At 53.7% G+C, this 15384-nt stretch overlaps 5 protein-coding genes across 5 annotated transcripts; 3 read left to right on the top strand and 2 right to left on the bottom strand.

Moving 5' to 3' along the window:
* Positions 1–2291: 2291 nt before the first annotated feature.
* On the bottom strand, positions 2292–2945 carry CABS01_01877 (uncharacterized protein; the record flags this gene model as incomplete). The annotated part of the gene is made up of 2 exons (XM_060535256.1): positions 2292–2541; positions 2602–2945. The coding sequence occupies 2 exons, from the start codon at positions 2943–2945 to the stop codon at positions 2292–2294; spliced, it is 594 nt and encodes a 197-aa protein (XP_060398445.1).
* A 1805-nt stretch (positions 2946–4750) lies between these two features.
* CABS01_01876 (RNA recognition domain-containing protein) lies at positions 4751–5492 on the top strand (the record flags this gene model as incomplete). Its single annotated transcript, XM_060535255.1, has 3 exons — positions 4751–4837; positions 4909–5165; positions 5240–5492. 3 exons carry the CDS (start codon positions 4751–4753, stop codon positions 5490–5492), a joined length of 597 nt encoding a protein of 198 aa, XP_060398444.1.
* Positions 5493–8668: 3176 nt separating this feature from the next.
* Positions 8669–9073, top strand: CABS01_01875 (uncharacterized protein; the record flags this gene model as incomplete). The annotated part of the gene is made up of 1 exon (XM_060535254.1): positions 8669–9073. A coding segment is annotated over one exon (405 nt), but the record flags the coding sequence as incomplete, so codon positions are not given.
* An 846-nt stretch (positions 9074–9919) lies between these two features.
* On the top strand, positions 9920–12762 carry CABS01_01874 (HECT-domain-containing protein; the record flags this gene model as incomplete). The annotated part of the gene is made up of 7 exons (XM_060535253.1): positions 9920–9954; positions 10056–10081; positions 10141–10179; positions 10235–10340; positions 10400–10533; positions 10604–12608; positions 12663–12762. The coding sequence occupies 7 exons, from the start codon at positions 9920–9922 to the stop codon at positions 12760–12762; spliced, it is 2445 nt and encodes an 814-aa protein (XP_060398442.1).
* Positions 12763–14104: 1342 nt separating this feature from the next.
* CABS01_01873 (NADH-quinone oxidoreductase) lies at positions 14105–15136 on the bottom strand (the record flags this gene model as incomplete). Its single annotated transcript, XM_060535252.1, has 3 exons — positions 14105–14555; positions 14672–14846; positions 15094–15136. The coding sequence occupies 3 exons, from the start codon at positions 15134–15136 to the stop codon at positions 14105–14107; spliced, it is 669 nt and encodes a 222-aa protein (XP_060398441.1).
* Positions 15137–15384: the final 248 nt, after the last annotated feature.

Raw genomic sequence — 15384 nt, 5'->3', positions numbered from 1 at the left:
ACTGTGAATATGGTGATGGCGTCAAGCCCCGGCCTGCAAAGAGAGAGGCAGAGAGGATCAGGAGGACGAGACTTCTTACCTTGAAAGAAAGGTCCCTGTAACCCTGGTGTCCCTTCCAATCCCCGCCTAAATCTTCCCACTTTCGGCTGTAGAAACTACCCAACCCCAATCCCCGTCCAATTGCTAGCATCAAGCAAGGACGAAAGGGAAGGGGGCAACCGTTTGTAAGAATATGGTGTGGAAAATGCTGTGCAGCGCACGCGCGCCTTGTGTGTTTCTCCAGCCTTCTAGCTCGAGGCCGTGGGCGTTTCTGGAGGATGGGGATTTTCTTTGACAATTTGGAGGAATGCTTCGAAATTGTTGGTGAAGAAACGACCGGGCCATCGGGGCTGAAGAGGCTGGAACTACCCGTACGCGGCTGGCCGTCCCCTCCGTTGATACCCCCTTTCTTTCTCTCTGGGCAGTATCCGTAGAGACCAGTCTCACTTGAGGGCTGGGTTTCTAGTTGCCGTGCCGTGCTCCCCTCTGTGGCGGACCAGGATGCAGAACATATTGCCTTCCCGTGTCTGGTTCGGCAGCTATGCTACATTCCAATATATTGTGCAGCGCTGCCGAGAAAGAAGGTGGTACGATCGATTGAAGGAAAAACGGGAGTAAGTCAAACGGAGCGAGGTTCGAACGACGGCGGCGCGAACATGGGGCCCGGACGTCGAGATGAAGTCTAATCTTGTTCGTGGACAAGGGGGGCAGTCGATTTGAAGGGCTGTTGATTGGACAATGATCCCTCTTTCTGGGGCCGTTGTTTTTCTTACCCCCTTGGCCCGTTCTGCCGTAAGGAAGCAAGGGTAGGGCGTGCGAACCTCAAAGGATGCGTTGCACCACAAACGCAAGTGCCGTTTCCCGGTGGTATCCGTATCCGTATCCGTAGTTGCGTGTTGGGAAAAAGTCATGATCCGTATGCGTAGACCTCATGTGGCAATGAACACCATTCAACTATTCAAGACAGAGGAAAAGCCATGGGAATTGCGGCTGACTGCAGTCGATCTCGAAGCATCTGATCTAAACACGAACGGCGCAGCTGTCGTCTGTTGTTTTTCCTGCAAAGGCTTTGACCTCTTTTTGCTGCATATGTAGCGGTTTACCCGTTGACCGGTATTTTGGCTCGCCAGTCAAGATTTTGATATGCTTATTTCCCGATATCAAGGCACAACAAGCGTGGCCCTTTGACTGGCCGCTGCTGTGTTCTTGGCTCGAGTTTTATCGGGTCCCGTCCCTTGTTGCCGTGTCCGTGTTGCGCTTTTGTGTTGCATTTTTCGCCGCTGGTCCAAACGCCGTAATTGTCTTTTGCGCGTCAGGATACATGACTATAAACAGCTTATCAGCCTATGCCATTTCATACTTCAATATATTGATGTTCTTTTATCGGGGCTGAATGGGGCGTACAGCCACTTTTCTTGCGATCTCGCCCTTTCCGACGTTCGTATCCAACGTCTTTTGCCCACTGGCGCTACATTGGCGCGTTTGCCTGATGCTATTCTCGTTCTTGTGTTCGGGGTATCCGCTGATGCACCTCGAACACGGAGCGTGGCGGGACGTTGAGGAGGCAAATATCGTAAAGTTGTCTCACATAGCCCAATGGCTACCTCCTCGCTGGCGACTGCATAGTATCTGCAGTAAGAGGAGCAATACGAGCTGCAGTAGTAGTTGGGGCGGCTGGCGTTGCATCGCGGAGGTTCTCTGCCGGCCAACGTACCACATCCCCCCACCGCGTCTGCCCCCGAAAGTCCGGCCGTCACCATCATGCCCGCAGCCCAACGGTCCAACCTCGATCCATAGATCGAAACGTTGATCTGAAGCCCAAGCCGATCAGAGTTGTTGACTAGTCCGCGGTTGGTCAAGCAACAACTGACGGCAGCTACCCCGGACCCGTCAAACAAGCTCTTTTCTACCTCTAGTAAAAGCCATCGGCGTCTTCGTCGCCCAGTGATTGCGCATGCTTCGGATCGAGGCATTTGAAGTATATAGATCAGCAGTGTGTTTTGCATGCTCCCCCATCACTTTTGGGTTGCAGTAGCGTCATCTTGACAAAAGAATATCTTATTCGGTCAGACAAAGTTGGCCCATTCAGAGAAACAGTACCTAACACCTTCAGACTAGAGTACTTGCAAAACGCACTCCTCATGTGCCAGATCGTTCATTATCATTAGTATGTTCCCCAAGGGTATCGATCATCACATGAAAGCGCTGCCACCAATGCCGTAATGCCAGAATGCCAGAAACATGCCTCCAAATCATCGTCGTGCCAACTGTCTCTTCATCTCTCCATTCTCTCTCCTTAGAGCTGCCAGCTGCTCCTCGAGTCCCTCCATCCTCTCCGCGGCCCCCATGCTCATCTCCTCGACCACTTTGACAAATCTGAAGAGACGGAACACAATGACGAGGGAAGCAATCTCTTCCACGATGCCGTGCGAGAGCACGTCGATAACAAAGCTTGCCACGATGACGATGCCATCGAGCAGATGAAACCACTCTGCAAAATACCTATTACGGTCTGAGTAAGTGATGGCTTCTGTACTGCGTGCTCTTGGGGGTTCATCTCACCTCCATCCAAATGCAATAACGCACAATACGAGTTCGATCAAGAACAGAGAGCTAAACACGAGGCCCGCAATGGTGAGACCTTCGCGCGTGTTCTTGACCCACGGCTCGTCTTCCCGCTTCATATCGCAGGCGACGAGCTCGACAAAGATGTTGGCCATGAGCGCGGCGACATCCAGTGATACGAGGGCCAGCACGGCATAGTGTTTCTTCCGAGATGCGAGCACATCTTGGAGGCTGGTCCGTGACTGGCTCAGCTGTCGCCTGATCGGCGCCGGCCGTCTGTTCTCGCGGAACCCGGAGAAGGACCACAGCAGAGGCCGGATCGACTCATCGTCGGACGCCATGGTTTCTGATTGAGAAAAAGGTCCCACCCATTCAGGATACGACAGGAAAGCAAGGGTCTTTGGCTGGCCGTGGTAATACGAAGTATACTGCGCAGCGAGCGCGCACAACGATCGCGATGTCGCAGCCTATCCGGGCAAGCAGATCCTTCCCCTTCGCGCGGTGAAGCGGGATGGAGCGCGGGCGAGGAAAAAGATAACAGAAACACAAAAACAAAATCCGGGGCCAAGGAGGATAGCCGGCAACCCGGCGATGCGGTGCTGACGCAGTGCACCTTCAGCGACGTCACACGTGGGCATTCGACGACAAGCGCACGAGGCGCGGGTGCCGCAATCCTGTACTTGGAGCTGCTGACTAAGACGCTGCACCACCTCATTTGGTATGGGACGACAACTTCCAAGAGCGTTTCAATACTGGGCTGGAGTGAGACGTACCAGATTCACCATGTGCGGGCATTCTGGTGCTTCCGCAATGATTTCGGACTCGGATCCGGGTGGATCACGGATGGATGAGCAATCCGGAGACTGGGGAGGTCCGGCGCCATGTTGCTGACGATTGAGATCGGCTTGGTAAATTGTGTCAGGACTCAAGGGGTCCCATCCGACATGTACCCAATGTTCTGCGCTGCTTGAATAGTATGTAAACAATGACTGTCCCCGCTATGACAGCACAGGTGGAAATTTCCAATGTAACATGGCCAGGGTTCGACGCGATACCTGCTTAGTCTTGAGACCATTGAATCAATCAAGCAAAAGCTATTGAAGTCAGTGCCAAAAATCGATTGAGGTCTTGCCCAGGTAAAGAGTTCACCGGGCGGTAAGGGTAATAAGGTAAAGATGAGGAAAGAGGGAAAGATTCACGGGTTGAATACGTTCCTTTGTTTCGCTGGTCGATCAAGAATCCATCGACGGGCAACACTCGCCAGAATGTCTCGTTTGCCAAAGTCATCCGCCGGATGTCCCAGACCATGACATCAAGAGTAGGCTGGAATGGAGCCTTCGGATGAGACCAGCGCGAGGTGTGCCTATGAGTAGAGTACCTCACGGATCAAATCTGTCTTGATTAGAACTGTCACCAAAAAGTATAAAAGGCTGGCCTTCATGTACGTGGAACTATCAATATCCGTATCTTACTCCAGAGGAAAGAATCTTGGAAGGTATCTACATGGCCAGCGGCGGGCACAGCTAGGTAGCTCCGGAATCCCGCTAGACAAGGTGCTTTCCCGGGTTGACCGGTCATGACTTTGCTCGCCCGTTGTACCTTCCTACGTCACCTTGGGCACTTTGAAGCAGAAACTAGAAGTTTGCCTTCATCTTTGAGTCTGCAACATCTGCAAAGCATTCCTCAATCGTTTGAAGGAACCGGGCATGCGTTTGTAGCTCCGAGTCTGTTGACGAAAGCTTGAGGTCGGAGCTCTTATCTCTTATCGGAGCGTCCGGCTAAACCGTGGATTTTCCCCCTACCCATTGGCATCAGAATTCCTGGATACCTTCACTACGTCTACCTCAATCTTCAGCTCCTGTCTCGTCCAGCCCTTGCGCAAGCTGCTGCATCAAATCAGCTCAGGATCTGAGCTTGTCAATTGCGGTCGTTACAGCTGTGAGTATTTCCCGCCCCAACTAAAACTCTTTGTGTGCGCGAACAGCTTTGAGCGAGCGGACCCCTCCCGAGGCTGCGGTCGCCTTAAAAAAGGGCGCGTCTGCCTTGTCGCACCATTTCTCCCTTCTCTCTTCTAGCATCGATAGCTAATAGCCTATCCTATCCAGAGCCGTCACAAAATCAACAACGACTGCCCAATCTTATAGCCATGGCGGACGTCAAGCCCGAGGATACCCCTGTGGAGGACCACAACGTCGAGAACAACAGCGTCGGCGAGGAAGATGGCCACGATGAGGTGCGCAAAGAGCCTAGATTCATCACTGGCTTTCGCAGATAAGAGGAGGTTAAACTGACAGAAGACCGTAGGAGGAGATCTCTGCGATGAAGAGGCGGGTAGCCGAGATGGAAGAGGAGGCCGCCAAGTTGCGCGAAATGCAAGCCAGCCTCGACCAACAGAGCCGGGAACTTTCAGAGAACAAGGAGGATATCGACAGCCGCAGTATCTTTGTCGGCAACGTCGACTACTCTGCCTCGCCCGAGGAGATTCAAGCTCACTTCCAGAGCTGTGGCTCTATCAACCGCGTCACCATTTTGTTGGACAAGTTCACTGGACAGCCCAAGGGGTACGTTACGGAAGCCCACCCGAGAAACGCGCCCGAAAAATGGCTCAGAGACTAACATGCGCTTTGCACTACAGATATGCCTACGTCGAGTTCACCGAGCCCAGCCTCGTTGCCCAGGCCCTGGTCCTCAACGAGAGCGTCTTCAAGGGCCGCAACCTCAAGGTCGTCCCCAAGCGCACCAATATCCCCGGCATGTCTCGTGGCCGCGGTCGTGGCGGCGGGAGAGGAGGTCGCGGCGGCTTTGGCGGCCGTGGCGGTTTCCCGCCTCGCGGTGGCTACCGTGGAGGCTACCGCGGCCGGGGCAGAGGAGGATACACCCCTTATTAGGCATTAGGCAGAGTGACGCCTCCCGAGGACTCGCTTATGTCTAGTAGCCCGGATGAGAGGGTGCGACGCGATTCATTGCTTCGATTGTAACATACAGGACGGTAGGGAAAGGAGAAAGATTCGATATGGCGTTCAGGGATTGGTCAGGCTTTTACATTCAGTCGACGAGTATTTCAATTTCGATGGATGAATCACCGCATCTCAGAGTACAATTTTGGACAAAGAGTAACACCCGTGGAATGACAGTTTGTAGATTGATGCGTGATTTGGTTGTTACAGGCAGCGGTGGCCGAATGTGATGAACAGGAGTATGACGCCAACCAAGAGACTCATTGCGATCTGGGCCAGCAGATATCACATGCTGGGCCGGACTTCGTGAAAAGGCACATCTATCCACCGCAGTTAAATCGGAACCGGGTGTTGGGACGCTGTGATGTATCAGTAAGGAGAGAGATGTGTCTGTGTAGATACATGGACTACGCTGCTGTAGAGGTAGAGACGTACGTTCCTGTTCTTCGACTTCTTTGGGTCGAAATTGCTCCAGGTTCTGGTTCTTGATTCGAGAAATCCTGACAATGTCTTTCCTTCATTAAGTCTGCAGAGGTGGGTTTATCATCGTACATCTGTGGGAATTAAAAAAAAACCGAAATCCTTTCTGAAATTATCACAGGTGCTAAGGAACGCTCTCCCCCCCCAGATAGCTCTTCGCATAACATTCAAGTGAACTACGAAACGTACCTGTCTCTTTGAGTTTATCCTAGCATGTTCTAACCACTTAATATAGCTTCTGCTGGGAAAGGCCCGGAATGAGATGACGCCTTTGCCAACAGTCGCTCTACAATGTTTCTTTGAAACCCAAAGGCCGAGCAACCGGCATTCAATTGAACATGAATATGTGTAGGATCACGATTTCTAAATTCTCCTGTATAGGAGGAGAAACCTATACGTCATGAATACCGACTGCCAAGTGACAAGTCATGTGAAAACCATGGAGCCGGGACATCAACAAGACGAGACGGGCGGACAAGCCTAGTGGTGCCGTCCTTCCGCAGGTGACCCACGACGCCGCCCGACCCGGGCGCACAGTTGCCCGCCTCAGGACGGGCTCCTAAGCATCCATCCCTCCCTCCCGCGCGAGCTGACACACGGAAGTGGCTGTCCCCAGTGGGTTTCGAGGGGGCCTCAATCGAACATTGGGAATTAACCTGTCCATGAAGACGCACGCAAGACTGCCCTGGAAGAGGAAGGGCAAGAGGGTGTTCTCCCCGCACAAAAGATTGGTTGTGGGAATCAGCAGAAAGCGAAGCGTCTCTGCGGCACGTGCTTGCTGGACTCTGTCGGTTGCGATGCCGTGAGATCCCTTCTCTACCTCTCTCTCTGCCCAGTATAGTCCCCCATGGTCCCGCGGCAGCGATTGGATTGCAAGGTCCCCCCTCCCCTTGTTTTTGTCCTTTCCCAAAGGAAAAGAATTGGGACATAGGCGGGAGGTGATTGGATGGGAACTTTTGGGCAGACGACTGTGTTTGGGCTGGTCTCTTGTTTATTTATGGTATACCCTATGCCGCTTCTTGTTCACTGTGCTTTCGCGCCGAAGCAAAAAGAAGGGATGTGGATGGATGTGACGGTTGGACCGTCGGGAGGGATGAGGGGGGGAACGGACTGGACGTGCCGGAGCACCAAAGAATATGCCCCCTCCAGCTTGAGGCAATCCTCGGAAAGCCAGCATTAGGGAAGATGGCGCGGATGAATTGAGCTATTATGCTTGAGAGGATCTTGAATGAGTAGGTTACTGTATGATGGAGAGACACAGGCAAGAAGCGAGAGATAGAGATAGAGAGACGGAAGACACAGAGAGGTGAGAAAGAGAGGGTGGCCGTAGCGCATGAGGTTCGGGGAGCCGGGGGTTGGTGGTGGGATGGGACGAGCAACAATGCGCCGTTTCTGCTTTCTCGCGTCCCGGTAGGTTCGTGCTTCTAGCGAGAGACTCTCGAGAAAAGTTCCTTTCGAGAGCAGACAATGAGAAATACAGATTACGAATTCAAACATCCTCCTATCCGCGGGAAAACTCGAAGGCGAAGAAACAAGAGCAGAAACTTCTTGTTGATGATACTGATTTCAAAATCGCCACGAGAGATTATGTAAAGAGTGGCACCTGCTCATACAATCGCTTGGTCAGGTTCTAGACTCTCTGTCTGCTGTGTCTGGCAGTGTCTACGGCCCGAACTGAGGGGCCTCCCAAGCCTTTCGGGCACCCCTTCCCTCCCTCCCTCAGTTCCAACTGTTAGCACGGCGGCGCGGGTCAGGGTACAGGTGAGGTCGGCAGGGATCCGTACCGAGCGGCAGGTTGTTAGGTCGTTCTCTCGACTCTCTCGAGCCCCCAGCTTGACGGGACTCGACTGGGCAAAGTACGGGGCAAGGGTGAAAAGACTTGGCCATGCCAGTCAGTCAGGGCACCGCAGCACCGCAGGTACAGGCAAAAGGCAGGTAGGGGGCGCGTGGGATTGGCAGCTTTCTGACGGCCATGGGCATCCGAAACACCATTGGGAACAGCGTTTAGAAGTTTAGGAAAAAGCTGGAGGCCCTGTCACTCGGTTCTGGTTTGTTTTGATTTCCACTTCTTCTCTCTGCGTTGCCATTCGTTGTTCTTGGCGAGGTACTTGCAAGAGAGTTAAGGTGAGGTACTTGCTTCACATCCATATTCCAGTCCCGAACTGTAGCTCAAGCTGGATGCTGTATATACCTGGTAAGAAGACAGGATAGAAGAGTGGCGACATGAGACAATGTATGATATACGGACAGATGGAGAACGCAGTCACTATACCGACGATACATGTCTCATGAAGGAGATAGAGCTGTTCGCAACTTCCAGATGTCATGGCAAAGCTGCTGTGGTAAGCAAGATAAGTCGAGAGATGGAGCGCTTAACTAAGGTATGTCCATCGTCAATCAGTCTGGGCTGAGACGTCATGTACACTTGTATCTCTCATTCATCTGTCGTTTCGTTTTGCCAGACAGCCCTCCTGTCAGAATCTGCTGACACATCTTCCCAAGAAAATGCCATGGCATCGCCAAAGCCATGGGATGTCTACGACTTATTGAAGCGCAATCGACTTCTTATGAGATGCAGTTGATCTTGGTGAGGTTCATGGGTGAAGAATACTTACACTTCTCTCGAGGTGCTCACCAGGAGTGAGTTAAGGTGGGTCTCGAATTGTGGATCCGACCCGACCACCGCCGAGAGGTATTGCCCGCTTTCCGTGGTACCCCACAGTGACCTCTGGGCCCCGCCAAGTGCTAACAAGTGGGATTCGCCATCCGCACTTCCAGGTTCCTTGGCTCTCCATGTCGAACCGAGCTGGGAATCGCCCAGGACACTCACCTCATCCTATGCTCACCATCAGTATCTGACCTTACCAGCCACGCCAGCTTACCTTAAGGTACCTATTGACCTGCCTTACCTACGGATACAGTGGACATCACTGCCCTGCCACTACAGCTGCGTCGCTGTTAGCGCTGCTGCAGGTGCCGTAATCACTGCTCCCGTCTGCCACCCTGCTGAGGTCATCAAGGGTGAAAGCTGATGGAAGCACAGGCTCATCGCACGCCGCACGCCGCATACTAGAGCACCTCTCAGAGTCAGATAGCGCTGAACCTGACACTTCCTCCTACCCACCGCATACCTCACCTCCCGCATCACGCCTAACAACCTTCTTTCCTCTGCTGCGAACTTCCGACCGGAGACAAAATCCACTCGCACACACGTACTCCGTACCGTTTGACAAGCGCTCAGACGGGGGCGACTGGCTGACTTACCTTGCCAAAACACCAAATTCGCTCCATCCTGTCTCTTCCATCTTCAACCTTCAAACTCCCTCCCATCGAATCCCACCGGTCGACCTTTTGTCGCCCTCCGGAGATAGATTGATACAGAGACGGCCAACAAAGTCTACTGCATCGCTGGTTCGATTCGATCTCGCCAGTATCCTTACTGTTCCTCCGCTGCTTTCTTAGCCTCGCTCGGTCTTCCCGCCCGCCGCGTCACCTTATCATCCGCCGCACCCCCGAAGGGAACTCCAAGGCCCCCAAAAACCCAGCCCACTTGGCTCGTTGAAGCGGGGGGCTTTTCTGCACTGCACAGCACTGCACAGCCTCAGCTCTGCCTTTCGCCGTCGTCCTTGTCGTCGTCGTCGTCAACGCCAATCCGCACTACGCTACCTCTCACCAGCAAAAGCATCCTTTGCTGTATTCCGGTCCCGATTGTCGTCGACAATCTTTTCCGCCATATCGCCGCGACCGGTCACTTTCCAAACGTCATCCACGAAACGTCCGCCTAACCCCTCATCTGTTCCAAGAACGAACGACCTTGATCTGAGCACGCCAGATATTTTGGGAGTCGACACCGTTGTCGCTGGCTATCCCGCGACGAAATGAGTTCCTCCCGCAATGATGCCGGGCAGCCCAAGTAAGTAACGCATCTGGTCTCTTTCCATCAGTCCGTGGACGCTGCCATCTGGACGTCACCAACACTGAACAAATCACGGGAGCTAACTCTGCTGTCTGTAGCCGCAAGCCCAACCTCCGAGTAACTAGTTCGTCGTCCCCAAGTTGATCCTCCGCGCAACGACCATCAATACTAACTTCAACGCAGTCATCGCCGCCGATGGCTTGTACAAGCGAGATGTCTTCCGTACGCCCTCACCCTCTTCCGTTTCGTTGGAACAAACCATTAACATGAAAAACAGGGTTTCCGGATCCCTTCGCCGTCATCACCGTCAACGGAGACCAGACCAAGACTACGAGTGCACAGAAACGAACTTTGAACCCATACTGGAACGAGAGCTTCGACCTGTATGTTGTAGTCCTCAAAATGTTCATCGCGGCGAAAAGCTCCCTCTGACATCATTTAGCAACGTGAACGAAGACACCATTCTCGCGGTTCAGGTATTTGACCAGAAGAAGTTCAAGAAGAAGGACCAAGGTTTCCTTGGCGTAATCAACGTTAGGATTGGCGATGTGATTGAGCTGGCACCGGACGCTGATGGTAACACTCTTTTGCCGCATTCCTGCTCGCGTTGTCGCCAGACTTGACTGACAAATGCGGCGCCCCACAGATCAAATGCTCACGCGAGACCTCAAGAAGTCGACCGATAACTTAGTTGTGCACGGCAAGCTGATCGTAAACCTGTCAACAAACCTCACCACACCCGCGCGGGCCGGGCAAGCATCATCAAGCCGTCCCTCACTCGTCCCGCCTGCCCAAGGGTCCAGCCTTTCGACGCTCTCGGCCCCGGCGGCTGACGCTAGACCGGGCTCGGCCATGGGTGTTCCGAATGGCGGCCCAGCTCCTGGTTCTCAAGTAAACCTGCCGCACCGACCTGCGAGTATGACTTCCACCGGTCCCCCTCCGGCCGCCAATGGTGGCCCGCCTCCGGCACGCAACTCTAGCACACTGAGCCCCTTCGAGGATGCGCAAGGGCGCTTGCCGGCCGGCTGGGAACGCCGAGAGGATAACCTTGGCCGCACATATTATGTTGATCACAACACCAGAACCACGAGTTGGAACAGACCGACCGTTGCGGGGGCTGTGGAACAGAGGAACGATCGTGAAGCCGCAACTCAAGTAGAGCGCCAGAGACACCAGAACCGAACCCTCCCCGAGGATCGAACCGGCGCGAGCTCCCCGACTTTGCAAGCTCAGCAAGCAGCCGCTCAAAGCGCAAACAACGCTACGATGATGCACACTGGAGCAACGAGCCCGGGCACTGGCGAGCTGCCGCCTGGTTGGGAACAGAGATGGACTCCAGAAGGTCGCCCGTACTTCGTGGACCACAACACTCGTACGACTACCTGGGTTGACCCCCGCCGCCAGCAGTACATCCGTATGTATGGAGGCCAGAATGCCCAGAACGGCACCATCCAGCAACAACCCGTCTCTCAATTGGGACCTCTGCCAAGTGGTTGGGAGATGCGTCTCACGAACACTGCTCGAGTGTATTTCGTGGACCACAACACAAAGACAACAACGTGGGACGACCCTCGTTTGCCGTCATCCCTGGATCAGAACGTACCGCAGTACAAGCGCGACTTCAGAAGGAAACTCATTTACTTCCGCTCGCAACCTGCGATGCGCATCCTTTCCGGACAGTGCCACATCAAGGTGCGACGGTCTCATATCTTTGAGGACTCCTTTGCAGAAATCACTCGGCAGTCTGCTACTGATTTGAAGAAGCGTCTCATGATCAAATTCGATGGTGAGGATGGTTTGGATTATGGTGGTCTGTCCAGAGAATTCTTCTTCCTTCTCTCCCACGAGATGTTCAACCCGTTCTACTGCCTGTTCGAGTACTCCGCCCACGACAACTACACCCTTCAAATCAACCCCCACTCCGGTATCAACCCCGAGCATCTGAACTACTTCAAGTTCATTGGTCGTGTTGTTGGTCTGGCGATTTTCCACCGTCGTTTCCTCGATGCCTTCTTCATTGGAGCCCTGTACAAGATGATCCTGGGCAAGTCGGTCGTTCTAGCCGACATGGAAGGTGTGGATGCCGACTTCCATCGCTCTCTGCAGTGGATGCTTGACAACGACATTTCTGGAGGAATTCTGGAACAGACATTCTCCACTGAGGACGAGCGCTTCGGCGTTATGACCGTGGAGGACCTCATTCCCGGTGGTCGCGACATCGACGTCACGAACGAGAACAAGAAGGAGTACGTTGATCTCATGGTGAAGTGGAGAATCGAGAAACGTATTGCGGAGCAATTCCAAGCCTTCAAGGATGGCTTCCACGAGCTCATCCCTCAGGACTTGGTCAACGTTTTCGATGAACGTGAGCTTGAGTTGCTCATTGGTGGTATTGCTGAGATTGATGTGGATGATTGGAAGAAGCACACCGATTACCGCGGATACACAGAGTCGGACGAGGTCATTCAGTTCTTCTGGCAGACGATTCGTTCATGGGATGGAGAGCAGAAGTCGCGTCTACTTCAATTCGCGACGGGTACATCGCGTATCCCGGTCAACGGTTTCAAGGATTTGCAAGGAAGTGACGGTCCCAGAAGATTTACAATCGAAAAGGCTGGAGAGATTAACAATCTTCCCAAGGCGCACACATGGTAAGATACTCTCACCCGCTGCATGCTAAAGTTCAACCGCTAACCTTGTTCTAGTTTCAACCGACTGGACCTGCCGCCATACAAGAGTCTGGAAATGCTCCAGCAGAAGCTTACAATTGCCGTTGAAGAGACTATGGGCTTCGGTCAAGAATAGATGCCTCATACGTCCGATGGGGCTCATGTCTTTGCGTATGCGTTTAAGCATGCGCAAAAAGGACGATGAAAGCACGAGCCTTCGCCACGTAGTGGCTGGATCTTCACCGCCGTATGTGAGGAGAGCATGCGCGAAGCACATTGCATCCAGTACACGTTGGGGTGGGCTCGGTTCGAAGCTACTGCTAGTATGATTTCACAGCATCAAATTCATTCGGATGTTCGGCGTGCGGTAGGGATACTTGGAATAAACCTCTGATTCTTCTTCTTTCTATATGCGGCGGGGTAGTGGAAAGTGATGACGAGACGAAGCGACTCGAGTCGAAATGTGGCAAAGTACGAGCAGAGTTGTCGAAGGGGAAACTGTGTTGTACCAAAAAGCTCCTTGGGTGTGGCAAATTTGCATCGATAACCTTAGATGTCTGCGAAGTGAGTCCGCAGCAAGGAGGGACTTAATTTACCGCCTCGGGGAGGAGAGGAAGAGAGAGAGAGAGAAAGAGAGAGATGCTCGAACGACCAGGGCCTTCCGAGGGCAAGAGACAGGAAAGCTAAGCAAAGGGATGACGGGCGCATTTGATTATTCTCGGGCATCACAACTCCAGTGCGATATCCGCATCAGATATATAGTTTATATACATACATACCTCATCTGAGAGTGCCACTGCGCGTGTCTGTGTCTCTCTTTCTCTGCTAAGCTCTGGACTGATAAAGAGTGTCTACTTTGGCCTGAGTATAGGTGTGGAAGAACAGACGTGAGGCAACCTTCAGAAGAGAGCAAAAAGAAAGTATTGATGACGGCCAACGTCGCAGAGCCATGAACCTCGGTAACGCGATGGCTGTCGATGAGCCGACTTTGCGTCCTATTCTTATCTGAATCTGAAGCCTCCCCTCTGGCATCAATACACACCAAGGTGGGATCGTCTCACGACACGGGGCTGCGAGATCAGTTAAACATGGTTTTGAAATGATGGCAGAACTTGTAATCTACACGACCGCGATCGTTTGCGGATGAAAACCTCCGCATATGTACATAGCCACGCCCACGCACGCAACCGCATACAAAAGAAAACATGAAGCCCAAGTCTTGCCGTTATGAAAGAGCCCCGACGTGCCTGGTGTGCCTCAATCTCTTCTTTCCGGGCCTCGGCATTTTCCTCCTCTACTGGACCGCCAGTTGCCTCTCTTTTACTGGATGTGCGGTCCAACAAAAAAGTACCGCCCACCTTTGGCCACGCCGTCTCGATATTCTCTCCGACTCGTTTTCAATCCGTGATCCGTTCTCCGTCCTCTCGTTTTCCCCGACTCTCCCAAACGCAGAGAAGTTTTGCAACGAGGCAGCGAATCTACTTGCGGTACCACATGCGGGTGATCTTGGTGTTGCGCATCTTGCGCTGAAGCTGGAAGATGCCGTACATGAGGGCCTCGGAGGTCGGGGGGCAGCCGGGGACATAGACGTCGACGGGGACGACGCGGTCGCAGCCACGGACGACGGAGTACGAGTAGTGGTAGTAGCCGCCGCCGTTGGCGCAGGAGCCCATGGAGATGACCCAGCGGGGCTCGGGCATCTGGTCGTAGACTTGGCGCAGGGCGGGGGCCATCTTGTTGGTGAGGGTGCCGGCGACGATCATCACGTCGGACTGGCGGGGGGAGGCACGGAAAATGATTCCGAGACGATCCTGATCGTAGCGGGGGGTGGAGAGGTGCATCATCTCGACGGCGCAGCAGGCGAGACCGAAGGTCATGGGCCAGAGGGAGGACTGACGAGCCCAGTTCGTTATTACGTCGAGGGAGGTGCTGTGAGACGGGTTGCTTGATTAGTGTCTATTGCCATTGGGAGAAGAGCTCCTTTTGATCGATATCGGGCGTGGTTTTATGATGAGGAGGGACAGGGCGGACACAGGGGGCCGTACAGAGCATATTGCAAAACACCCTTGGTGCCCTCCTGGCTAACCAGGGGCACTTCCTTGCGCTCCTTCTTGATGAGGCCGGTCGAGTGCGCAGCGGCGGGGCTGGCGTCCTTTCGTGACGAGGAGGAGATCGAGGCGGCGGCGATTCTGAAGGGGGTGATGGACGCGGTGGGCTTCGCTATAGTGGCCAATTGAGGTCAGTCAAATGTTTCGGCTTTCTCTTTCCTCCCCATTGCGAAAAGAGCTCCAGTTGAGACCGCGAGACACATCCATTGTCTCCTCGGCGATTGATGACAGGGTCTCGTGGGATATCGTCCGGGTAGCCGCGCAATTGGATAGCCCGCGAAGGGAGATTGGTGGTGTGGTGATTGCGGTCCCGGTTCCTCGGTAGACCGGAGACGACGACGACTCGGGGGAGAGCTTACCTCGCAGGGCCAATGAGGCCGCTGTCCTCGTGGAGGAAAGCATCTTGGTGATCCGAGTTGGTTCGATTCCTCTTCGGGAGAAACTGAGTTGGTGAGGAGTGGAGAGGGTTTATCGCGGGGAGGGGCGGCCGGCGGAGGACGACTTTCAAAGGCAGACGGTCGGGGGGGCTCTCTTTTCGGGAAAGATGGTTGACGTTGTCGACGAGCGTTGATGGTTTTCGCCTCTTTTCTCGCTAATTGCATTAGCGGCGTTTTGATTGGCTGGCCGGCTGCCGGGATGGTCCGGGTGTT

The sequence above is a fragment of the Colletotrichum abscissum genome, assembly GCF_030869225.1.
Source record: "Colletotrichum abscissum strain IMI 504890 chromosome Unknown Scaffold_3.1, whole genome shotgun sequence".
Lineage (NCBI taxonomy): Eukaryota > Fungi > Ascomycota > Sordariomycetes > Glomerellales > Glomerellaceae > Colletotrichum > Colletotrichum abscissum.
The sequence above is the reverse complement of the archived record's forward strand: the minus strand, read 5'-3'. Positions and strand labels throughout refer to the sequence as shown.